The sequence below is a fragment of the Pollachius pollachius genome (genome assembly GCF_949987615.1).
Source record: "Pollachius pollachius genome assembly, chromosome: 7".
Taxonomy (NCBI): Eukaryota; Metazoa; Chordata; class Actinopteri; order Gadiformes; family Gadidae; genus Pollachius; species Pollachius pollachius.
Genome location: NC_136940.1, coordinates 12534638 through 12561402, shown reverse-complemented (window position 1 = coordinate 12561402; position 26765 = coordinate 12534638). Strand labels below are relative to the sequence as shown.

Below are 26765 nucleotides of genomic sequence, written 5' to 3'. Positions count from 1 at the left end.
AGGAAAAATGCCTGCATTTGACACACTCCTGGGAGGTATTTCTTTATTTAACGGCAGGTCTATCTCACTGTTCAAGCCTTCTCAATCTCGCATATCGCACTATTCTTTGGGTGGGGCGAAACGGGCAGGGGGGGAACCAGAACCTTGGATTTGGTTACCTGGTAACCCAAAACTTCCAGTAACAATGAATACATAAAGGCCAATTTGAGTCCATATTGCCAGCTTATCTCTGCATTAAAGTAGAGGTTTGGATTAGGATCAAACCATCGCACTATTATGTAACATACTACAAATCAAATAAGCTGTTTTAAGGTTTGGTTTTCCTTAACAATAGTTTACAAAATACAAGAACATGTCAAATTATGAAATTGAGGATCATACCCTGGACAATGGTATGCCAGGATTTTATGTACAGCACACAATTTCAGGATATGCAGGAGTAAACAACATTTAACCTTATAAATAGACAGTAAACATAGACACAGAACTAAAGCATTATAAATCAAGCACAATTTGCTTCATTAGACACAACACTAATCATGATGAAGTGTGTCATCAAGTGTGCAGTGTTAATCCTAAAAAAAGGCATCATAAATGAAGTGGCCATGTCCCTCCCCCCGCTGTGTTACCTGGCACTTGATAAGCATGGCGAAGAAGTCGTTCCCCTCGGGGGTCTCAGCAGATGGGTCCAGGTGACTGCCGCGGGAGGATGTGGGGGGAGGATCGCTACTGGAGATGGGGGCTGTGGTATAGAAATAGAAAAAGGACGTCTTTGAGAAGATTATAAGTATTTAGAAGTGTCCCAGCTGCTGGCTGACGTGTGCTGGCGTTGGCGGTAGTGATGTTAAGGTCACCTTGGGCATTAGCTTGCTCTGGCTTAGAGGTGGAGAGTGGGGGCGGAGGGGATGAGTTGCTGAGTCGAAAGCCAGGAAAATGGCTCTCGCTGACTCGCTGGTCGTCCAGGCGACAGCCCTGGGAGCAGGCCATCAGCTCCAGGAAATGCCCTGGATCCCGGGACGGTGCTTCCCCGGCCAAAATACCTACAGCCACCGCATTAGTGACAGATCTGATGACCGTGGGCCTGGTCAAAGTGCCAACGACTGTCATTGAAACCGCATTCCCATAGTAATGACCATTTGATTTCAAAAGCTCATGGTTTCTTGCACACAAACATTGTGCCACAAGCCACAGGTCTGGTATTACTTCATCTCCTCATCCCACGATCTACCACTTCGAACTGCATACTTTTCAAACTCTTGTCTTCTCTTGCCCACCTTAGACCAAAACACGATTAAACTGCTGAAGTACAACTTCGGTGGACATAGATGTTGTCATTATTAATACAAAAAACACAGGGAGCGTGAGGAAAATGGATGATTCTGGAGCACGGTATCAGTATTTGCTTTTGTAATATTGTTTTGGACCGAAACTTCCCCTGAGCAACAATTCAATCAATGAAGCTATATAGTACAACCCTCAACTATTGACATCACAGAAAAGATTAATAAAAATAAGAAATATCTATATTAAGTTAAGAAATAAGATGGTGATAATGAAAAGGCAAGAATAAGACATGATCAGAGCCAGGCTGGCCAGAAAAAGGGGGCTAACTTACATTTCTTCTTGGCTACAGGTAGGGTAGACAAGGGGGAGGTGGACACAGGGACACTGCTTTGTCTTTCCAATAGGGAACACCTTTGATCATCCATTCTGCTGCCCTGGAAACGGGACAGCAGGTCGAAAAAGCCATCTTCTCCCAGGGTGTCCCGGGATCCAGACTACAAACACAGCGTCACACACACTATGAATATATGTGATAAAACCTGTGGGAATAGAGCTTTCAACCTAAACATATAGTTTCTTAAAACAGCCTGTCTAACCTATTATCAAGCACCTCATCACCCATTAATAACTTTACCCAACTGAATACATTCTAAATTATAAATATTAAAAGGACATTAATATTAGTTCCCCTAGCCTGCCTATGATCCCCCAGCAGCTAGAAATGGCGTTAGGCATAAAACGAGCACTAGTTATCCTGCTCTGCCTTTGAAAAAAACGATTTGGATTTTTTTTCCAGTATGTCGTCATACGGGGACATGTTACCTCCCCTTTCTCTGCTTTGCCAAATGAGCTACGACCGTACGATCGCCACGTGTGTGTGTGTGATTACATACACTGTAACGCAAGTGGTGTACACTTCTTTGTTATTTGGATAACCGTTCTGCTGTTGGTGTTATGTCGCATAAAGCTGGCCACACAACGGCGCCGAAGTGCCACATTTCACGCACGTCAATTGTCGCCCCTAACATCAATAGGAAGCGGCGCGCCAGTGTTGGGAAAGTTCACTTTCTACGTGAACTAGTTCAAAGTTCAGTTCACAATTTTTAAAATGAACTAGTTCAGATAAACGTTCATAATTCAAAATTTTGAACTAGTTCATAGTTCTTTTTTGCAATATGTTGCTGTGAGCTATTATTTGTATTACTTTTTTTATTAGAACATTGAGTCCCCTTTGTGGTTTGTCTAGGATGAAATAGAGTGGTTGAATCAAGTATCGTAGGGAAATACAGTTTATACCGTGTTTTAGTGCACATTTAGCACATTTTGTAAATCCCAATGATTTCTGTTGGAAGACTCATTGCTCGTTGGCCGGAAACAGAAAGGGGGGGAGTTCACGTTTGGTTGTAGTCTTTTCGCTCGGTTCTAGCCCTACTGGTAGGACGGAGAACCAAGCGAAAAGACTACAACCAAACGTAAACAGCCCCCCTTTCCGTTTCCGGCCAACAAGCAATGATTCTAGGAGGTATTCTAGTTCGCTGAGCTATGAGCCAGAGAGCTAACGTTATGGATTGTACATATTTATAATTCGAAATTCGTCTCAGCCTTTATACCACAGATACTCTAGGGTCTATAGCATATAACCGCGTTGTCTGATTACAGTTTAATTCATTTTTCATAATTTAACAGCTCTCCTTTTGAAGAATAATCACCGCGCCATTCGTTTCAATGGGAATCGCGACGGTTTATACCAGGGGTCAGCAACCTTTTCAACATGCAGTGCCAGTTTGACATTTTCTCATTAATGTGTGTGCCTTAAGCAACAATATATAGAAAAATTAAGCTGAATTATGACACAGCGACCAAAAACCTTTCCAGAAGACCTGGAATTGTACTATTTCCATATAGTCCGCAATCATGCATTACATGCACAACATTTTAAATGTTTTTTGGGTTGTTATATTTGCAACATGGGCTTACAAATTATAATGACATATCAGAAACATTCAGAAACTCATATCAAAAACATATTTGCACTGTGAGAAATGTAAAAAACGAGAATATGAGAATGTTGGAACCATCCACATCAATATCTTTAAGACATGTACAGCTTTGCAAAACCATGTGAAGGCAATGTATACAGGTCACTTGCAACAATATTTTAAATATTTTCTCTTTATATTACTTACAACATAGGTTTAAAAACTATTAATTGATCCCATTTCAGAACACTGCTTTCTGTAACTGATTTAAACATATTTGCACTGGGAGGAAATGCCCAAAACAGAATAAAGAGCAAAAAAAAATTGGTAGCAATGATTATGCTGCCGCATTGTGCTGTGAATTCTTTTAATAATAATAATTAAAAAAAAAAGTTTTTTATAATACGAAATCCGTCCCAGCCTTTATACGACAGATACTATAGGGTCTATAGCATATAACCGCGTTTTCTGATTACAGTTTAATGTAACAGTAACAACACAGCAACTGCAAATTAGCCACACGGAGATAACCATGGCAACTGGTCAAACAACACGGTGTTCTGCGTGCGCATCCACCGTGTTGATAAACAAATAACCCCCCTATTGAACGAAGTTAAACCGAGTGAGCGTGCCGCTCACAGACACCAGAATGAACGAGTTCACAGTAACGTTCATCAGGCAGTAATACAGTACGTTCAGTTCACGTTCGCCCAAAATATGAACGAGTTCATGAACTATCGTTCAATGAGCGCTTTCAGGCACAACACTGCGGCGCGCTGCAGCACCGTTGTGATTATGTTTTGAAAGAAGCAGATCAACAAACATAGTCAGTATATGGTTACCATAACGTTAAACCAGTTGTTTTATGACGACACATGATGCCCATGATCCTCTGTTTGCGCTTACAATGATAGTCACATTCATTCATAGTTACTTTATGTACTGTCTGGCATTTTGTTTACGGGTAAGTCACTTTACACACTTTACTCATGAGTCAATGCTCATTCTTTTTGCCTTGTGGAATTATTATTTTTTGTATATGATATAGCTCTAGCAAGGCTAGCGCTTTTCTCTGAGTTGATCTTTTTCTGATACACTGAGTAAGCTATTATCTCACCTATCAGGTAGGCTTTGCACGCCTCCCAGATGGCTGCTGCTGATATATCTGGGTTTACATTGGTAGAGATATAAAGGTCAATTTGGTTCTTAATAGTCAAAACAAAGTTTGGGTCAGAAAGCAATAAAGATGGAAAGCGCCAGGCGGAACGTGTCACAGATCTACCAGGAAGAGAGATGTCGACAACCATTGTTGCATGGTCAGATATCACAATGGGATTGTAGGAGCATGAACTGACAGATGGTAGGAGTTTGCTTTCAAGGGCTTACGTGTTTATCCACCTGCAAACCATCACAAACTTTGTAGCTTCTGCAACGGACGAGAGCCATGCCCTCTCTCCATCAGGCAGGGTAATGCGTAGCTTGGCAGGATAGAGAAGAGCCGGCTTGAACCCACGCTGGTAGAGCGCGCCGTTTCAACAGGTCGGGGCTGTAGTCATCAAAAAGGCGAATCTTGTGGCCATTGTAGAGCAGATTGCCTCCTTTGCGTGCCTCGCGAATAACCAGGTCCTTGATTTGGAAACGGTGGAACCGTATGATGATTGGTCGTGGCCGCTCGCCTGGAGCAGGTTTTGGAGCTAGGCTTCTATGGGCTCGGTCCAGCTCAAGGAGAGAGCCAAGAACCCTCACACCAATGACATCCAGAAGCATTTGGGAGACGAAAGTGGATGGCCTATGTTCTCAGGTAGGCCGATTATCCTTACAATTTGTTGCCGGCTGCGCCCCTCTAAGTCAACCACCTTGGTCCTAAGAGACTCATTGTCACGTTGCATGGCAGAGCACGTAGTCTCCAGTTGTTGGATGCGGTGGTCAGTGTCGGTGGAATTGTCTTCCAAAGAGGAAATTCGTTGCCCATGGTCAGTAAGCTTTGTGTGCAGGGTGTCCAATGTAGAAGTCAGCGAATCAAACAATGATTTGAAGTCAGCAGCAAGCGCAATCTTATGTTCCTCCAGTAGAGAGCTAATCTCCGCCATACTGATAGCACTAGCAGATGACACTGCAGGATGGCTTTTATCTGGTTTGCCCTTAGGTTTGGACATGTTGACGTTGCCAGTATGGTCACCACTAGTTCTAAAACCTGTTGCAAAAGAATAGACTGAAAAAGGCAAGCATAAAAAGGCAACTGGAAAGCTTAGTTGTGGGAGCGAGCTGCGCACACGTCTACTCCGCACGCTGTACAGGACCTTGTATCAAGCCGGGATGTACTAAACAGCTTCAAAAAAGCGCTTTTTCAGGGGCGGCGACGCTAGGGAATAGAACAGTGGCGTGAAGGATAGTGGGGCAGCGCTGGAGTGTGTCTACCCACCACTGGTGTGGGCTAGAACGTCCGAAATAATGGGGGCGTTCTTTTTGACGCGCCGCTTCGGTACCGGTGTGTGTTGGCCTGGATTGTTGCCCGCGGTTGTCTCCTGCTGGAGCCCCGTTGCCGCGAGGCACCACCACCACAAAGCAGTGGTGCCTCGACAGTGGGCAGCGGGGCTCCGGCAGGAGACAATCGTGGTCAACAATCACGGACAACAATCCCTTTCTCCTCCACGTCGCGGTTCAGTCTACTTCAGATTGATGTGGAAGTGGAAGAACCAGAGACGTCGGAGAACCCGACACAGTCGTTTGAGATTCATAATATCATCTGAAGGCGCACACAGCTTTTGGCCGTGATAATATATATTATATGATATAGATATCTATGTATAATATGATATTATTTAGACATAAAGCTCCAGGACTCTCGCCAGAGCACCTGAAGTGTTCTAGAATATTTAGAGAACACAGCCAAAAGCTGTGTGCGCCTCGCCATTGCAATACATCGACTGCAAACACGAGCGCAAGGTACCGTGGCCGCAAGCTGCTCAGGGCCACAACCCCACCCTCCACCTTGACTCACCTCTAAAAGACGGCAAGTTTGTGGAAAGCTCATTGTGGGACTGGCTCGTAGTGGCTGTAATTCTGCACCAAGGCCTTCATAAAGTACCCTTTCAAAAATACCCTTTCAGCATTCATAAAGTAGCATGCCATGGGACCTTTAACATCAAATTTTAAAATAAATTGGTTATCCAAGTAACCCTGCAGTGTAAAAGTACCTGAGTAAACGGTGTCAGTTCTGACTCAAATACGGAACCATCACTGCTGCCATCCTTGGGGCAATTGGGAGGAGACTGACTGTTCTTCTGCTTTTTGCTTTTTAAGCGGTTGAACAGGAAGAGCTTTGTGGAAGCTTTGATCGTGTTATTCTTGGAAGACTTGATGGGAACCTCCTCATCCAGCTCCTGTATATTAGCTCAACAGAGAGATTCATAATGTCAGTAGGTTTTTAAAAAATATGCAAGAAAGGGTAAAAGAAGAGTGAGGGACGTACTTGCTCTGAATGACCAGTTTGTCTTTTGTCTGTATTTGGACCAGGCAACTGCAGACTTTCTGTAATGTTTTGAATCTGAGACTCTGCCTTGACTCCTAAAGCAAACAGAGGGTTTGTAAATTTCTTTATCCCAGACCTAAAGCTTTGGGTTTCCTTTCTAACTATTCAATTAGGGTAATTCGGGCACATTCAAAAGGAAAACCAACTCTTAAAACAACTTGCTGTGTTCCATAGTAGTGCTATTGATTGATCCTGAACCTAAACCTTGAAGTAAACATAGTTTTAAAACAAAGTAGAGATGTAAATATAGACTGAAATTGCCCTCTGGTTAAATGTGTGCAACTGCATACGTTACCCGTTGTTACATCTTAGAGAGAGAAAAATACACAATGACATAACCATGATTACATAATGATGTCACATCTCTCACTCATCTCACTCATCTCAATTATTGGCAACCGGAGGCAATTCAAATCATAAAAGACGACATTTTAAAACAAAATAAGATCCACTATAATAATATATGTTGGTAAATTGCATAGTGGCATATTTAAAAGCCTACTGGTTGACCTGCTGGCATGTAGTAACCCTGGTAGCTGGCGGCCTGAGTGGAGCTATTGGCGCTGTGGCAGTAGCTGTTGGGATGGAGGTTGGCGGTGGACTTGAGGCCCACCACCAGCCGCAGGTCCGACAGGTTCATCCTGGCCGTCATCTCACCACTCTTGTCTCCAGTCTTGAAAAAGGTGAAAGGTCAGAAAACAAGGAATTTAATTCCAGGGATAGTAAAACAAGGAAATAACTAGTACAGTAAGTACAGGCAGATGAGGTGTATCAATAAAAGGAGTTTGTTTAAAAGGATAAAAACGTTTACATTTTGAGAACACACACACATACACAATATCCCATGTGTTACTCTAACATTTTGAAATGGGGCAGGAACAGACAGAAGTGCAGGTAAAACAGCATCTAATCTGACCTATGATAGCGTACACCAACAGTACTGGGCCTGCCCAAATTCCTAATTATTTACTAAAAGGAGAAAAACAATGGTTGTCAATAGAGATGCTATTGAAGTATTGTCAGACACACATAACAATCATGGATTTAAAAGAAATTACATGCAACTTGTAATTTCAAGACCAATTATGAAGTAAGAATAAGTTTTGATATATTTGTAAAATACAAATATTCATAATATGTTATTAAATAATTTAGTTGTATTAAATGTGGTAATGTTTTATCAAATCTATAATCATAGTAATCCATGCCATTTTGTCACCGTTAAAATAAGGCCGTAATTTGGGGAAATAAGGTCTACAATTATATGTTTTTGAGTCTAAACCAACTACATCTTGAACTCTGCTCCAACCTCAAGTTACGTTCTTTCTAGTGACATCTTAGTGAATTATCTGTGACCAAGTGACACCAGAGGCACGGTGTGTGGGTGTGTGGAGATCCGTCTGGGCAGGGGTTTTTGATGGCCTTGTCAGAGAGAGAACTATGCCTCTTGGGGACTGAGCATGTAGTATAGTGCCACCGTGGGTGTGGATGCCTTAAGAACCGTCTGGCCAGTGGTTGATGTTGATGGCCACGTCCGAGTGAGGGAATAATCTTCGCTGACAATTATAGTATAATGCCACAGTGGTTTTTTTGTGGTTGTTTGAAGCTTCCTTTGGGCAGCGATCGATTTGGCATCCGAAATAGGGTTTAAAAGGTACAATATATAAAATGGGTAACGCAATCCAACAAGACAATATCGGAGATAGTTGTTTCAACTCAACCCCTCCTACTCCCCAGACTCAAGGCTCAAGTGGGTTGCCAGGTTGAGGACACTGGACAAACAGGACTGCAAGACCAGCCATGTGCAAACAAATATTTTACAACAAGCACAAATTATGCAATTTTGACAATGACAACCAATGAGGAGTCCTTCAATTGAAGTGGATCAATTAATTATATGTGTGCATTTATTGATGCAAATTATAAACAAGCTCATGTGGCATAAAACTTGAAATCATTCTGGGCTCAGCGCTTTCTCTATCTTTCAAATGTAACTCCACCTTTTACTTCTACCCTTGATTTGCTCATGGCTTTTTCGAAACAGGAAAAAGGCGTCTTAGGTTGGGTAGAATCTAGTTCAATCTCCAGTTTGGGGAGCTTTCTGGGTTGCTCACCACAATCTGCCCTTTGTACCCATCTACCATTCTGTTGGGTGACTTTAACATCCATGTGGACTCAGCTAACTTCCCCTTTGCTTCTGATTTAATGTCGCTATTGGACTGTCTTGGTATTGCCCAACATGTGCTTGGTCCAACTCATACCAAAGGGCACACCCTTGACCTTGTGTGCTCCACTGGAATCACCCCCTGTCAGCTCCAGTGTGATGACCTGGCTATATCTGACCACCTTGCTATCTCATTCTCTGTTCCTGTGCCCCTACCCAGTCAGCCCAGTGAACGAACCATCACATTCCGGAAAACCAAACAGGTGTGCGCATCCCTGTTGTCTTCCACCCTAGCCACCCCCCCTCCTAACACCTCCGTGGATGGTCTGGTGGTACATTACAATACTGCTCTCTCCCTAAGTCGCCCTCTCATAACCCGACTGGTGTCCTTCTCACACCCTGCTCCCTGGTTTACTCCTGAGCTCCGCCTCAGGAAGGCAGCTGGATGCGGCTTGAGAGGCGCTTTATGACATCTGGCCTCACCGTACATCATGAGGCCTACAAAGACCATGTCAGAGACTACAAGGAGGCTCTGTCTAAGGCAAAGACACGCTACTACTCCATGCTTATTAATAACCAACAAAACCACCCCAAAAAGCTTTTCACAACCATCAACCGACTCATGCGCCCACCCGATGCTCCACAACCCACTGACGCCATAGACCCCTGCTTAAGGTTCGTGGATTTCTTCCAAAACAAAGTGGAATCCATTCACAACCACCTTCTGCAACACTCTACGCCACCCTGTTCTACTCCACCCCATCCTGGTGTCGACACCCCTATTGCCTGTCCACTGCAGTATTGTTTCTCCTCTTTCACCACACTGGACTCTGACCAGGTGCTTGACTTGGTGTCCAAATCTAAGACCTCTTCCAGCAAGCCGGATCCTATGCCTACCACCTTGGTGAAGACCTGCCTCCCTGTCATCTGTCCCTCTATTGCCGCCATCATCAACTGCTCACTGGACTCTGGTGTGGTGCCTTCAGGCTTCAAAATAGCAGCAGTTATTCCCACCCTGAAAAAGCCTGGTCTGGACCCTGACGACCCAAACAACTATCGTCCGATCTCCAACCTTCCTTTCCTAAGTAAAATCCAGGAAAGAGCAGCGGCTTCCCAGCTCCAACATCACATCCGTCCCACCATGAGCTCTTTGAACCCCTCCAATCAGGCTTCAGAATTCGACACAGTACTGAGACCGCCCTCACTAAAATCACCAACGACCTTCTCACTGCCGCCGACAATGGCCTCATCTCCATTCTCATCCTCCTCGATCTCTCTGCAGCCTTTGACAGAGTCCCATTCAATCCTCCTTACCCATCTCTCTGACCTCATCGGCCTCAGGGGCTCAGCTCTCTCCTGGTTTCAGTCCTACCTTTCCAACCGCAAACAATATGTCACCCTGAAAGATGCCAACTCCACCCTGCCTCTAGTCAATCATGGCGTTCCGCAGGGATCTGTGCTCGGCCCTCTCCTTTTCATCATATACATGTTCCCCCTTGGCCAAATTATTCGTCACCATGGTCTCAGTTTCCACTGTTATGCTGATGACACTCAACTATACATCAGCACCAAACCCTTGACTCAGGTCGAGGGTCCACTCATCAACTGTCTGCAAGAACTAAAAACCTGGATGTCCTCCAACCTCCTCAAACTGAACAGCAATAAATCTGAACTCATGGTGGTGGCCCCCAAGTCACTGAAGGTTGGTGATCTATTCCTGGAAGTGGATGGCTGCTCTATCACCCCATCACCCGTAGTCCGCCACCACGGTGTCATCCTGGACCCCACCCTATCATTCCAGTCCCACATTAAGAACGTCACAAGATCTGCATTCTACCACCTGAAGAACATCGCACGACTCCAACCCTCACTCTCAGACTCAGTTACGAAACCCTGATCCACTGCTTAATTTCTACCCGCCTGGACTACTGCAACGCCATACTCACCGGTCTCCCCTCTAAAACCCTGGACAAACGGCAATATGTGCAGAACTCAGCTGCCAGGATCTTAACTGGCATTAAGCCCTGGCAGCACATCACCCCACCCTGATGCAGCTCCACTGGTTACCAGTCAAGTTCCGCATTAAATTCAAAATTCTATTACTCACATACAAGTCCCTTCACGCTCTGGCCCCCCGTTACCTCTCTGACCTCCTCCACCCCCCTACCGTCCCTCAGGTCCTCTGACAAGGACCAGCTGGCAATTCCCCGCACGAGACTCAAGACCTTTGGGCCTTTTGAGTGTCCGCCCCCACTCTGTGGAACCAGCTCCCCCCCAACATCCGCTGTGCCCCTTCCGTGGAGACTTTCAAAAAGTACACGAAAGCACACCTTTTCACTGAGGCCTATGGCCTCTAACTCACGACCCCACCCAGCACCATGCGCATTTTGCACTCTCACTCACTTGCCTACACATACACCCTCGCCTCCCACTCTTGTGAAGCAACCTTGAGTATCCTGAAAGGCACTATATAAAATATTTTTTTATTATTATTTATTATTATAATAAATAATTTTCAGCTTTATTTTTCAACGTTAAAAAATTCCAAATAAAATATTCAACGTTAAAAATTCAATTTAAATGTTTTCAAAGTCCCCAAATTCAACATGACAAAGTCAGCTGCAAAATTCAATGTATGAAATTTAGCGTTAACATCGGGGGACCCAAGGAAGAGAAATCGATCCTAGATGCTTGATCGCGGTACATTTGTTACATAATGGACCTTTAAGCTTCTCTGACAATTACAGTATATAACGCCACGGTGTGTGGCACATTTCAAATATAGCTCATAGCTCAGCCTTATAGGGACCACAGATCAAGCTATTTAGAACCAATATCAGCCAATAATGATGGTTGTGATGATTGTCGAAACACCCCTAAAATCATATCATATATAATGTAATCTCTCAAGAATATACTGCATAATCTCTGTTGTTCTTCAGCTAGCCACCAGGTGGTGTCGTGGGCAGGTGAGGGCTAGTGATTCAAGCATGCATGGCAAATAGGGAAAGTATAAAAATTCACCTCTTTGGCAATCTCCAGATGTTTCTCAGCAAAGTGCATGGCTTGCTCATGGTTCCCTAGAGCAGTGTGGGCATTTCCCAGACTCCAGCACGCTCTGCCCTCGCCAACCCTGCAGTGACACCAAATGTTGATCAAACAACAGTAAATTGAATATAAGCTCAACCAAACGTTTTATTATCAATTAACTAACCTCTTTTGCTGTGTATGCAGGCCATGGGGCTGGAATATCCACAGATTTATTGATTTAATATATCCAGGCAATGAATACAAACATCATAACATCATGTCATCCATTACCGGATAACTGCTTTGTAAATCTATATTCTCACTGTGTTACTAAGCCTCGTTTGGGAGGAAACCACAACAACAAAACACTGCGTTTGAGGTAAGTACCGGTCTTCAAGGTCCTGGGCGATGATGAGGTGTTTGAGGTGGTAATCGATGGCTCTCTCATAGTCCTGCAGGAGTGTGTACGTGTTCCCCAGGCTGTAACACGCCTGGGCCTCCACTGCCCTGTCCTTCAGTTGCCTGGCAAGCTGCAGAGTCCTCCTAGACACACACACACACACACACACACACACACACACACACACACACACACACACACACACACACACACACACACACACACACACACACACACACACACACACACACACACACACACACACGAATGGCTCGTATGGGAACAGGCAAGATAGCAATCAAGTCATTTAATCATGCCTTCTGCTGCTGCTCCGCATCAAACGAAAAGGGCTGGTAAGTCGGAGCTCAATTAAATAAACAATTTTTTTTATTATTAAAGCAGGGCAATTATTTTTGAGTAGTTCTTTCATAAGCCTTGCATTATGGAGAAAAAAACAACATGATTGCAGTGATTGTTACAGGAACAGGAACACTGACAAAAAAACACCAGGATGGCCCATGACTCATGCGTGTGTGATACCTTACTTGTAATGGCCAGCGGCTACGTCAAACTGACCAAGGAAGATGTGTGCGTTGCCAAGGTTACAGTGGCCTCTTCGCTCAGCTGACTTATCCCCAAACTCTTTGGCTATCAGCAAGCGCTGTCATCACAGGGCAAACAATAGGAAGCATTTTACAAATCTGACTAAAGATACTGAGGCAGAAAATATGTTTTGATATCCTCAAAGAGTATAAATGACAGACAAACTTAAATAAGCTACAACCTTCTATTGATAAAAAATGTGACGGTGCTGTTCATTCCCATACTACATCACACGTGTGTGATAACCACTACACAAATAGCCACTCACCTTTTCATGGGTGGAAACAGCTTTTTCAAAGTCCCCCAGTAGATAGTATGTGTTGCCAAGGTTACCGTAGGTCCTACCCTGAGCGGCCCGATCGCCCATCTCCTGCACCAAGGACAGGTTTGCTCTTAATGAAAGCGAAAACCGAAAAACATAGTTAAACGCCATCCTTGCATTCATCCACAACTACATTTAATTGACAAAGATCTATTTTCCTCAGTACATTTTCCCTAAAAGACAGTTTGTTAGCAGATTTAAAAGTTGCTTTTGCACCAGGAAGGATCAGCTATCTTGAATCCTAATGACGAAGCTGCAGGAGGTCCATGAAGATTACTTTTTGGAAAGATTTGAGAATAAGGATACCCAGTTGGAAACCTTAAAGATGCTGGGTGGAGAGTTTCCTTGATAGATGTATAAAATTGTATTTGGTTATTTAGCCAGTAAAACTATAGGTCATAGCTTACAAGTACAGATTTTTAAAGTAATAATAGTATGTTTCTGCCAACCAGTTTGTGAACGTTTCCCTCTGCACGCAGGTGACACAAGTGGCGTGGTGCGTGGAGCTCCGTTTGGGCAGTTGTTGATTTTGACGTCCACATCCTAGAGACTTTAGCTTCTCGAACACTTAAAATTTGGTAGGGCAGACCCCAAATATTTCTTCGAAAGAATGCTTCACGTCAACGCTTAAGTGGAAGTTTGGCAGCTATCGAATTACGAAAAACTAACAAACATTGTTGGAATATTCTGGTAGCCCTCACACTGGACGACGGCTGCCATCCAGTGAGGATACAGATGCCATTAACAGCCATTGCAGCCATCAGAGCCTTAGTCGTTTTAATAATGCACATATTTAGCAGCTATGTTTAAACGAGTCCAAAAGACACCTAAAAGGTTATGCTAGTTATTAGGTGCTGCATGCAGCGCTCAACTATTGTTCTTAAGTTTTATTCTTTCTTTCTTTCTTTCTTTCTTTCTTTCTTATTCTTTGGGACCTATCTCCTACCTACATTTTCACCTAGGGACTCCATTCCAATTTTAAAATGTTCATACTTTTAAAATACTATTTTTTACAATGGAAGTCAATGGGAGGACGGTGCAGCCGTCCGCCCATTCTCTGACACTTACTACTTCTAGTGATGGATTTCATGATTATTTTCCTTGATTCAGTTCGCGTTGATCAGTTCGACAAGAAGAGTCGTTCAGAATCGTTTGTTTGTTCAGTTGCGTTTCCGGTAGTGGTGAATCGAAGCATGGAATGCATGGTTCTCAGAGCTGAGTCAGTCAGACTCAGCTCCTCCATCGTTCTCATTCTCAAACGAATGTGGAAGTCGGTCATCAATCAACACAACATTACGACTTTAACCAAACGCAGCGGGATGGGGGGGTGTAGTTGATTATTGGATGTTTAACATATCTGCAAGAAAATAGACTTGATTTAGTAATGATGGTGGGGGTCCCGGGTGGAGACCGAACCATGAAAGAACGGGCAGATTGACAAGACATTCAAATATTTGATTTATCTGGCATGACACAGAAAAAAATAAGACAACATGCATTTACCATTTCACTGATATTGAATCGTATTATCGTACGCTCGCTCACTAAGCCTCTTCCCTCTTCACCACTCACAGTCAATGACTGAACAGCGACTCAGCAACTAATGGGTCTGGGAGGAATCAAGTCTGAGAATGAACAAGACGAACGAGACGAATGAGAGAGAAGAATCAGTTTGGTTCGTTCTTGTTAAAGATTCGTTCATTCGAACTGATTCGGTCGTGAAGGACCCATCAAGAACTACTTCAGACTTCGTAACTTGGTCAATATTTTATCATTAACCTTCTTTCAAATAGAATTTTGATTACCTTTATAATTTTTTCTCAGTTTAAGTTCCATGTCGGCTTGTTTTCAGTTGGTCTCATATCTCATTGATTTATGATCAGGTTACAGCATGAGGACGTGCAGGCAGTGTTGCCAGATGGGCAGTTTTTCTCGCTCAATTGGACTACTTTTTACGACGTTCAGGCAGCGTTGCCAGATTGGTCAATTTTCCCGACAAATTGGACAATTTTTAATAATGTTAGGCTGGAAAAATGAGCATAAGGCGAGTACATACAATTTAGGCTATTTCAGATCCTTCAGTTCAATTCCTTTTACATTTCTGCATTTTTAGCAATGCTTTACGTTTTTCATTCAGCTGTCAATTTTATTTGTTTCCAACCATTTACATTTTTTAACTGGTGTGCATGTTTACATTGTTTACTCCATTTATACTTTTGAACTCCATTCAAATCCCCCCCTCACTTTGTACTAAAGCAATCACTGCATTTTCTGCAGGAAATGCAATTTCTAGTTATAAGTATACTTCTAATAATGTGTTGGTTTTTTAGTAAACATGAACAGGTAGCAAGGTATTTCCTTGTATAGGGTTCCGTCCCCCACAATAGCATCCGTGTGATCTATCACCAGCTAAATAGCACTTGTCCTGTCGTTAAATTTATTCAAAATTTTGCTCAATGTTTAAACCAACTATTTTCTTTGTGATAATGTGACCTACTTAACACCTTTAGACATGAAAAGGAAAAAAGCATTGATTCTGCAGCAGTGGTCCCCACCTGTCTGGGCATCCGTTGTTGTTGATGGACACGCCTGAGAGAGGGTTAAGCTTCTCATACAATTTTAGTATTAAGCCCCCTTCTTCATAGCACTCTTAGACCAAAAAGCAGCATTTAAAATCTTGTATTAGAGCTAAGCAGTGGGTTTAGTTACACTTGAATTGATAGTCGATTGATTAAAAACGTGTTCTCCCTTATAAGTTTGTCCGTTCTCGGCTGCTGCAGAAACATGGCGGTGCAGCAATGGGCTCCCAATGGAAAAGGACCCGCTCCCAATGTAGATATAAAGGACTCATTCCCAGGTAACAAAACCCTTATTAAAACATAATTATTAATATCATATTCTATTCCTGCCATGTTTGTTCTGCTCGATGCCATTACAATTTTTTGCAATTAAAGCGACTTAAAGCTCAGATCCAAATTTCTCTGACAGTTCATTGTGGACAGTATTTTCAGGGATCAGATATGCGCCTCTACACATGAAAATGGCAACAAATCTGGGCCAAAGAGCAGATTTCATATGATTTGGGCTGTGCACTAGAATCACTGGTCACAGCCATGAAAACAATACAAAATAAAAAAATCCTCGCTGGAATGTGAACCTGATCAGAGCCTCTGAATAATACAGTATGTCTGGAAGAAGGTGTAGCATCAGTAACGTTTCTGGCCACTCACTCATAGAACTGCGTGGCCTTCTTCAGGGCTGTCTTGGCATCTTCAGGGAACTCTCCCGGCTCTGCTCCAATCCAGCAAATGCTTTTCCCCTTGGCGTGGTAAACGTTCCCGAAATTATACAGAGCACGGGCCTGCCCAACCTATGTGGCACACATGCCAGATTTATCTTATTTACAAATCCATGATTTTCAAAAATTTTAAATCATACAATAACTGCCAATGCAATCTACAAAGCAGCAACAATTGATATTTGACCACTACACGGAAGAACAGAGCAGGTAAATCATTGAGGAATATCATAAACAACTCATAGGTACTCTCAATCATTCTTTTGGATTATGCTGTTTTTGAAAATAAGAAGCCAAATATGTTAAGCCACTGGACTGTCAGATTGTAAGGAATATCCATCCACATTCATATCCCAGCCAAATATTAAATTATTGAACTCCACAACTGTGAGACAGTCACAACATGCGTCAAAATGATAAAGAGTCATTCACAGTTTCCCCACATAACGACATACCCGGTCATACATGGCCCTCGTGATGTCCAGATGTCTTTGGCAACAAACCCCAGCTTCGTCAAACCGGCCCAGAAGCTTGAGTGTGTTCCCAAGATTACCACTGGCTTTTGCTTCCCCAAGTTCATCACCGATGGTTCTGCAGAAAATACAATTTGATTACAAAAACCTGTTGTGCAACAAAAGGGAAGTTGAGTTCAAATGCATTTCACTCATTCAATGCCCTACCGGGTGAGTGTTAGGTCATGACTGTGGTACTCCAGGGCCTTGGGGTACTCTTGCTGGTGAAAGTAGGCGTTGCCCAGCTGGCTATAGATGGCACTAAGTATCTGCAGGTCCTCCGTTCCCACCTGGATGGCAGATTCGAAGAACGAGACGCCAGTTCTGTAGTCGCCCGCCTTGCACATTCGCTCGCCCTCCAGGGCCAAGTCTAAACAGGATGACTCCATTCTGCATGATGAGTGATTGAGGAAGAAAGCATATCATAACATAAACACATGTAGTATGATACATAGGCATTGTATACTGTCCTAAAATTAGGTATATTTTTGGTGAAAAGCTTTATATTTTTGAGATGCGTTTTGGGGGAGAAAATGAAATAATACCAGAAAACCATGATAAGCCCAGATACCGACTTTAGGGCTGCAGAGAAAAACAGTGATGGCCTATATTGGGCTATCTTGATGAAGACTTTTATTATTATTGAAAAACAAGTGACTGTGTCGCTACTAGATTCTCTTTGCCACCACTTTGTCTCGGGGGCTTATTATCTGAACCTGCCACATCATATGTTTGGTTATCATAGGCCCCCGAATGAAATGGTGGGCTTGTTAATGACACCAACACTAAAGCCGACACCTGCAAGCACTGCAACTCCTATTTTTTCAGCGCAAGTTTCATCTTGACTCTTCAGAAGGGGAACAAAACATTTCATGACCAAACATGAACATGAGTAACATTTATTCATCATTGACACACTTTGGCAGATCTTTGTGTGGCACTGAACCGCAGCAAGTGGGTTGAAAGTAGACTCCCTGATGGATTACACAGATTGAAACTGTCCAAAATTCAGGAAGTGAAAGATTTGACTAAATACTTTCATGCATGTCAGAACCCTAATCCTAACTTTTGGGGGAACATGAAAATATTTATCCAGTAGAGACCTATTTTATTGATATGAAACATTATTATTATCTTTATTGATAGACTCGAGGTCCAAATATGAAACAGTATACAAACAAAAAATAAATTACGCATAGCACACATGTGTGCTCAACTGTTACAGATGTTGGTTCCAATATTTCCAAAGGCTGGATGAATATCTTGTCTCACTTAGGTTAGGGTCCGTCAAAGACCTTAGAATGCCATTCCTAGACCTGCACATAAATGTAAACATAGAATTCCTAAGCATCTTGCTCTCACTTTCCCACCTTTGGTACTTTAACAGAATTCTAAGAGCGTCATTATATGCCACCTTTATCTTGTTCATCTGTCCTTTACTCTGGCTACACCATAGATGTGCTGTGTAAAGTGGAGTGCAGTAAGCTTTAAAAAGAGCTGTTTCGACATCATCAGTGCACATATGAAATTTGCGTGCAAACATATTTGCCTGGGTATACAATTTATCAGTCATTCCTGATAATATGCCATTGGTATTTTACTTTAGTTACAGTATCTAGTTCTTTCTCTAACAGATAAAAGGAGGGAAACTTTAGCTTCTGGTCCTCCTTAGTTCTTGCTATCATGATGACGCTCTTTTTGGGATTAAATTTGATGTCATACTGCATACCATACTTTGTGCAAACTCTGAGCAGTTGTTATAAACCAGCACTATAAGCACACCACACTATAATCTGCATACATTAAATGATAAATGAGCTGATTCCCCACCATACATACAGTCTTACACTCCTCTAGTTCTCTAGACAGACCATCCATATACAAGTTAAAAATGATAGGTGACAATATTCCACCTTGCCTGACCTCATTGGTTACAGGGAATGGGGTTGACATTGTTTTACCCCATCCATCTCCCATAGTTTGGTGTGAGTACTAATTGTGCAAAATTCTTATTAAATGTGGAGGCACCCCTCGCTCTTGCAGTTTGGTAAAACGTTTGCCATGATTAATGCGGTCAAAGGCTCTTGACGCATCTAAGAACACATAAACATTGTTGTATTGTGCCTTTTGTATCTAGAGACAAATTAGTTTAAAGCATTAACACACAGGTCAGTGCCATTATATGTAAGAAGGTTATCTGAAAGAACATCATCAGTACATCATCAGTTGCATAAAATAGCACTGAACACAATTGTTTCAAACAATATGCAAGCTGAGGGGTTTCAGGTAGAACAGCATCCATTTGAATCACCATGGCAACGATAGAAAACGTTGCATTGACTGACATACTAAACATTAAATACATTCATTGACTGAGGATTATGAAAATAAATTCATATTTAGACCTAAGCCAGAACTCAAAACACACTGCTTGAATAGTCAACTCATCTAATGGTTAGCAAGTTAACGTTAGGTTATTTGTGGCTATTTTAATTAAATTACATAAAGTGAAAAAAACTTTAATACATTAACCCGTCTGTGAACATTATATCAGCCAAAGTCCCGTCAGATAGATTTTCACCAGCAATGGGGGTGACGAGGATAACAACTCCCATGATCCCAAACTACTTCTTGACGTCCAACAACGCATTCTATTATTGTTTTGATTTAGAGACCCCTAGCAGCCAAAATGATATATACCTTTGAAAGAGGCTAGGATTAACAATGACAATCACTTTCAATGAAATGAAAATTTCCATTAATGTTTGGACAAAGCTACTGTCAGTGCGTTTACATGACACTCAAGAAAGTCAAATTATTGGCTTAGTCCGACTATGATTGGATTATTAAGATGCATGTATACACCTTAGTCGGACTAAAGTCAAATCGAGTTACTCATAGTCTAATTAAAACCCCTATCTTATTTGATTGTTAGTCGAATTAAGCGTGCATGTATACGGTCAATCGGATTGGAAACGGCTTATGCGTTCTTCGCATGCTCGAGATCTTTCCCGGGGGCCGTGAGCCGGAAGTATAAGGAGATGATAGTCGTGTCGTTGCCGTCAGAAAATGAGAAATGGAGATTTATTTAAAAAGGTGGCGAAGAAGATGGAGGAAGCCGGTGTCGAGCCATGTAGTTACCCCCTATAAGAAAAGTACCATCATCAACATGCATTCAGTACACACTACGCTTCTGTTACGAGAGTAGCGTATGTGTGTGCGCGAGAATGGCAGTGTGTGTGTGAGTGAGTGGACGAGCGAGGAGAGCGAGAGGTTGTGCATGTCAGTTACGTGAATGAACGAGTCCTGTTGTGTCTGTGCAAACGTGTAAATCAGTGGAACTACGAATAAAGTACCCAGCCTGTCAATAATCGTTGGCCACTTCATTCCGACCTATAAGCAGACCCACTGCCGGTCAAAGTAAAGGGTGTTACCCCCGAGAGAACATCGGCCCTGGAGGGAATGTCTCTCCTGAGCTCCTCGACTATGGTCTGGGAGCCGACAGCAGGAAAGGAAAGGTACGGCCACACTGAATGCGTAACGCGCCTAACCTGACGCTTGATCATTGTGTGTCACAAAAATGGTTCAACGCGCCTAACGCGCCTACGTAGATAGATGAGCCCGCCCAGCGGAGGGGTCTTTCTTCGCCCTGAAGGGGCTTATTTTCGATAATGACCGGCAACGTTCTATACATTATCCCGCTTATTACACGTCTACTTGCCAAAACGAAAAAATAACTTCACATGGTGTGTCTTTTTACAATTTATTCGTTACCAGCATTCGTAGTGTTAATTAGCAGAGAAATAGTCCGCCAAAGACCTTGACGTCGCTTAGCAACCGAAGACGCTGGGGTTGACAAGTTACTAGACTACTACCCATGCAAGTGAACGGAGCGTTCCACGGCATTGAGAAGACCCGTGTAATAAAGGCCTATAATATTTCTGTTTATGGCATAGATTTCTCCTCAGATTAGGCCAATAAAGCAATGATTTAAAAAAAAAACACAAACACTCAATCAAAGGCCCGGCCTGAGGATAGTGGTGGGAAATATCGGCCCGAGCCGGACGGCGGGTCGGCTCGGGCTCGGGCAGAGAATCTAAACTCTAGTGCATGACGTCCTCCGTAGGCGCTCACAGCTGTGTGAGTTTCACCACCTCTTCATCGTTTCAGCACACACTGAAACGATGACTAGGTCGTCCATGTTCTTTCTGCTTCTGTGCGTCCTCCGGTCTCTCTGCCAGTGACATCGGGTCAAGCTCAACGCTGATTGGCTATCGCGGCTAAGCGTCACGCGTTGGCGCGTCAAAAGTTAAATTTTTTGAACTCAGCGCATTGGTGCGTTGGGCGCGTTATTTAGGTGCGTCTAACGCGCCTAACGCGCTGCTTTAGCGCGTGTAACGCATCTACGCGCCTAAACCAATGGTTCCCTATGCAAAAATGCCAATTTTCAACGCCTCTAACGCGCATAAAAGTGCTTGCACACCGCCGCGCGGCAACCGCCCTTATAACCGCCTCGCTGCCAGAGGGTTCAGCGCGGCGGTGTGAAGGGCTAGGCGTTTTCAAAAGCGGCTGCTGTTGCTGCTGCTTCCGCCGGGCGGCTGCCACCGAAAGTTTCAACACGGGGAAAGCTGAGCGGTAGGGCAAAATCTGTGCGCGTTCAAGTGGGCGACAACCGCTTCCTGGTTTTCAGCCGCTTTTGTAACCGCCTCCCCTCTGCCGGCCTTCCCTCATTGAAATGAATGGAGGCGGCGAGTTGCCGCGCGGCGGTGTGAAAGCAGCTTAACGCGTTCAGTGTGGCCGTACCTTAACGCGCCTAACACGCTGCTTTAGCGCAAGTAACGCATCTACGCGGCTAAACCAATGGTTCCCTATGCAAAAATGGAGATTTTCAACGCCTCTAACGCGCGTAACAACTTCAGTGTGGCCGTACCTCTTCGATTTCACCCAAGGCTGAATTAAAAGTAAATGTCTTTCTAAATGTTGGTCATCAACGAGGTTGCAAAGTAGTAACTTCGGGCACATCTGTCAAAATAAATCTTTTTTTACAATCTTTATTCATTCATTGCGCCTCGGCCGAACTGACAGGGATATTTCTCTGAAATTATGAATCTTAAAGACTGCGTCGGGTTCTCCGACTCTGGAACTTCAGCAACAAGTAAGAACTTGTAGTGGGGTTTATCTCGGCCATGGTGGAGAAGGAATTGGGGGAAAGGCACTTTGACTTTGTGAAGTCTAGATTGAAATGTGACATAGAGGAGAAAGGGATTGTTTCCGTATGCGGCTCCCGGAGGAGCTGCTCCGCCGCCGCCGGAGGAGTCCGCATACGACCAAGAGGTCGGAACAATGGAGCGTCTGAGAATTGACATGGACCCGAAGGGAACTGACAGCTGTCTACTGAAAACATCTTTCTCAAATGCTGCGGCCGCCTGAGTTTGTTGCTGCTAGTGACGTAAAGGTGTCAACCGGTGGCTCTATAACCACTAATTGACAAGGGCACAGCGCCGCCTATCACAACGGGGTATGAAATGCTTCGGCCAATGAATTCATTTTCTCACCGCCATGTATACTTGGACAATTGCAGTTGTCCGATTGAAGAGCATAGTCGAACTATGTCTTTAATCTGATTAATCTTGGGGTAGGATAGACACAGCACAACCTACATACCCTACTCAGAAAATACCAGACCATTATGGTAACCCTCTTAAATGATTGCTTCACAAAGTTCCTCATAAATTCAGCCCACAAATAAAAACGAAGCTAACAAATGATTATTTGGTCATAATCTAAACCTCAAAGTTCTCAAAGTGCGGCCCGCAGAAACATTCCTGGCGGTCCGCAATGACATACAGATGTAGTTAAAAAAAATCAAAAAGAATTTATTATTATTTTATTTATTATTATATCAATATTAATTTAAACAAAAATAAAAAAAATAAATATAAAGAGAAAAGTCGACTCTCTAGCTTTCAATTAAATCCTGTTACATTTGTTAGTTTTAATCCGACTGTACATTACTTTGAAAGGATGAACCTCAGTTTCGTGATTTAGACCTCACTTGACCTCACTCCCAGAGGTCCACGGTGCAATGTTTTTTTTCACCACTGGGATGCTGACGTTTCCTGCCTAATTGTTTTTCCTTTGGCGGCCCTCCGTCAAATTCTGGGTTCCTAAATTGGCCCTCAGCTGTCAAAACTTTGAGAACCCCTGGTCTAAACAATATAAATTGCATTGAAGATGATGCATGCAAGATTCGAGAGTTGAGGGAGTAAGGGAGGGTAGAAAATAGCAGAAATAATGATTGAGCTTAACTACCAAGAAAATTTCCCCTACTTTTCTGCTCCTTTCCTCCTTACGTTTCTCTGCCATTGAACATTTTTACATTTCATTGTCAACGTGAGCAATTACGCGCTAACAACTCCCCGCTAGCAACAACATCAGGAAAGCGATAGACAATTTAACGCGCTGTTCACCCAGATTTTAGCTTATTTGCCATCAGTGTTCCCCAGAAGTCATACATCAGATTTCGGAGACAAAATAACAAACTTCTCACTTGCCTACTATCCATAGTACAGTATTTTCTGTTGTCTTATTCTCGTGCACTCAAGGATACTGGACACGAGAGAAGATATATCTAGGGTCTTCATCCCTTCCATTGCAGAGGGCCGTGCCCACCTCACTTTATATATTATCAGTTTTCCTTTGAAGTGGTGTCATGGCTTCCCTGCTCGGGAGTGAGCATGTCCTGTATTGCCCGTGTCAATAAGAGCAACTTTTGACCTGTCCATTAACAACACAACTTTCATAGGCAGACAAACTAAATAAAAACATTGTAGGCCTACTTGTCAGATAAATACCAAATTTTCAACTCTCTCAATGGCTCTCTCAACCAACAACGCATTTTGGAGAGAGATGGCAAAAGAGACACACAAAAGAGAGCGAGAGCGCGGAACAGAGAGAGATCTGTTGTAAAGTACATAGCGTGTGATGGACGTGAAACCTATGCACCCAATCTGGTGCACAATATTTTGATCTTACATACTTTTCGTCAATCAAGAAATTCAAATGGGATCAAGGCAACAAACAGCAACGTGTTGAAATCTACTATACTGAAATGAAACAACTACTCTACACTACACTGTAAATATTATACAAAAGTATAAAATCATCTAAATCATCAAATCAAGACAGACTTGCGAAACAGGCTGCAGAGCAACAGTCTGACAGCATGCAGCTTGAAATCAAACATCTAAACATTTATGTTCGAAAAATACTTCATCTATAGCTAATACTTCCTTTAAGCAATAACACCGAGATTTTCAGTGTTATTTCTTGAAGGAAGCCACACATTACAGTAAAGGTTGAATTGTAATGCTTAGTTGTACTTTTGAGTTATGCTGCCTTTCGCACAAGCTGACGTACAAAGCAGCGATAGTCTGAATGACTAAATGAGAGAATGACTTTGTTAGAACCACAGAAATGTGACGCAAGGCAAAAGAGCAAAACTGCCGATTGATTTATTGATTGGTTTACATTTGGCCTACTGAAAGCTATGAGCAATGTTAGGATCTTTACGGTTATAGCATTAGCGTTAGCGATGCAGAATTCAAAAACCAATGACACTTTCTAATTACAACGTCAGCTATACAAGGTTGAAGGGGCAAGAAACCTGAGATTATGCTTTGATATAACGTTAATGGAGAACGTAAAGGAAACCAGCATGCCCTTAATTTAACTCGTGACAACTGATGAGGTTCAGATACACTGGGAATGTATCTGAAAACCAAATGATCTGATAACATGACAAGTTAGAAAACAAAGCTAAAAGTGTCAGAGTTGTCGGATGTTATGCTATCACATACTTTAGGCTAAGTCTAACTGGAAATAGTTGGTGTTATACAATAAAAAAGTTAAGCAACATCAGTCTCGACTCGACAGTTTTTCTATTTTGAATGTAAACGTTTTCTTTAGAACAAGAAGTAAGAGTTGCTGTAAACGGGGGCAAGATTATCGCTACACTAAAAACCATGAAAATGAAAAAGCAAGACAAACGTAGACATACCTTATAACTTGCCTGTCTTCTTATTCCAGTGGATATAAATATGTTGTTTGACTAATTATCAACTCTTTCAACTCAGAATTATGTAGTCCGTACCAGTAAACAACTGACAATGTCGAAGGAGATGATATGTGGAATGACCACGCCCCGTTGTAGGAAGTCTGGGACCAATTAGGATCGAGCAGTGAAGTAATGATCCAGATGTAAAAAGATCATGGAGCTATTAAAGGACAGTGGACTAAAACATGGCCGCCCATTCATTCCTATGAAAACTTCTCAGGCAGTAGGGGCGTTATCATCCCTTGGGCGATCTGTAGTTATACTTTGTTGATCTGAATAGACGTTGTGTTTAAGAGTGATACTGACTTGCGTCACATTGATTCTCGAGCTCGCTGCTTTGCTTAGAGACGATCCACGGCAAGAGACTACACCACATCAGGCGACCGAAATGATAGCGAAAGAGCGCATAAGTGTTTCTGGCTGGGTTGTAGGCAGTGGAGGGAAACACAACATTGGGTTTTGAATAACTGGTGTAATTACCTTTTCTTTTTTGAAACGAAACAAATACCACGGTCTATAATAACATGGACAGTCGGTCACAAGTTGATCTGGCTGCCTCCTGCTCTTAGGAAGAAGACTAGTTGTGATTTTTAGTACTGCAGCTGACGAAGTCTCTGGCTCAACGGCACAAAGGAATGGAATCTCAACTTGAAATATTGTTCCTCCAAAATGGTATGAGTTCGAATCCCGTATTATTTTTATTAAAAAAACACAAACATTTTCCATTTGTTTGGGCTTAAAATGGTTATACGTGACAAGTTTCTTCCAATTAGACTCCAAATACGAATGAGATGGGTATGTTTTTGACATTTTATTGAAAACAAATCAAAGAGGCATTCGCAAGGACAGCTACGCGTCTTTTCCCGATTTCCAACAGCTGCCATAGCCACGACAACAATCGACGCATTCAGCTGATGGTCACCAGTTAACACGGTCACGAGTTGACCTGAAACACCAGACAGTTTATTGTTTTGGGGAGAATGGCAAAAACATAGGATTTATGCCGCATTCAAAACAGTCGGAGTTTCCGGGAGGTTCGGCCCTTATGGTGCCCTCAAAACAGTCGGGGTTTTCGGGAATTTCGGAGGTTGGCACCTTAAGTTCGGAGGAAATCTTGAACACTAGGAGATTTCCCTCGAAACTTCGTGCTGAAAGTAGAGCTTCCCAAGTCCTCCGAGTTCACGTCACAACAATGGCTGCCCATTTCATTGATAACACTAAAGTGAACTTGCAGCAAGCACTAATAGGCAAACTTAACACCCATTCTAACATTTGCATGACTATACATTATTGATTACAATTATAAACATCACCTGATCAATTCTCGCCCATCTTCTACCATCGCAAGCAGTTCTAATAACTGATTCATCTGATTCAGCAAAGAAGCACAAAGAGATCCCTGTGAGAATCCATAATTGTAGGCTAGTTGTTATGAAGCCGTCTCACGATTGATTTGTTTTTTCCGGTTTTATGTAATAGCCTAGGCAAATCTGAGGGGCGTTTCCTGAACGCTCTTATTTCGGAA

At 42.8% G+C, this 26765-nt stretch overlaps 1 protein-coding gene across 2 annotated transcripts in view; it reads right to left on the bottom strand.

The window, feature by feature from the left end:
• The window catches only part of LOC307078020 (G-protein-signaling modulator 2-like), a 29175-nt gene extending 3871 nt beyond the window's left edge, over positions 1–25304 (bottom strand). The window contains exons 1-14 of one of the 2 annotated variants that reach the window (XM_079739571.1): positions 25184–25304; positions 17293–17514; positions 17068–17203; positions 16545–16684; positions 13261–13384; positions 12935–13050; positions 12377–12532; positions 11984–12092; positions 7306–7468; positions 6736–6830; positions 6461–6646; positions 1616–1778; positions 855–1040; positions 630–742 (exon numbers count right to left, since the gene is read on the bottom strand). In XM_079739571.1, the coding sequence (XP_079595697.1) occupies positions 630–742; positions 855–1040; positions 1616–1778; positions 6461–6646; positions 6736–6830; positions 7306–7468; positions 11984–12092; positions 12377–12532; positions 12935–13050; positions 13261–13384; positions 16545–16684; positions 17068–17203; positions 17293–17513 (1908 nt within the window). In that variant the 5' untranslated portion in view covers position 17514; positions 25184–25304. The remainder of the gene's footprint in view (positions 1–629; positions 743–854; positions 1041–1615; positions 1779–6460; positions 6647–6735; positions 6831–7305; positions 7469–11983; positions 12093–12376; positions 12533–12934; positions 13051–13260; positions 13385–16544; positions 16685–17067; positions 17204–17292; positions 17515–25183) is intronic. The other variant, XM_079739572.1, reaches the window with a different exon arrangement.
• Between the last annotated feature and the right edge of the window lie 1461 nt (positions 25305–26765).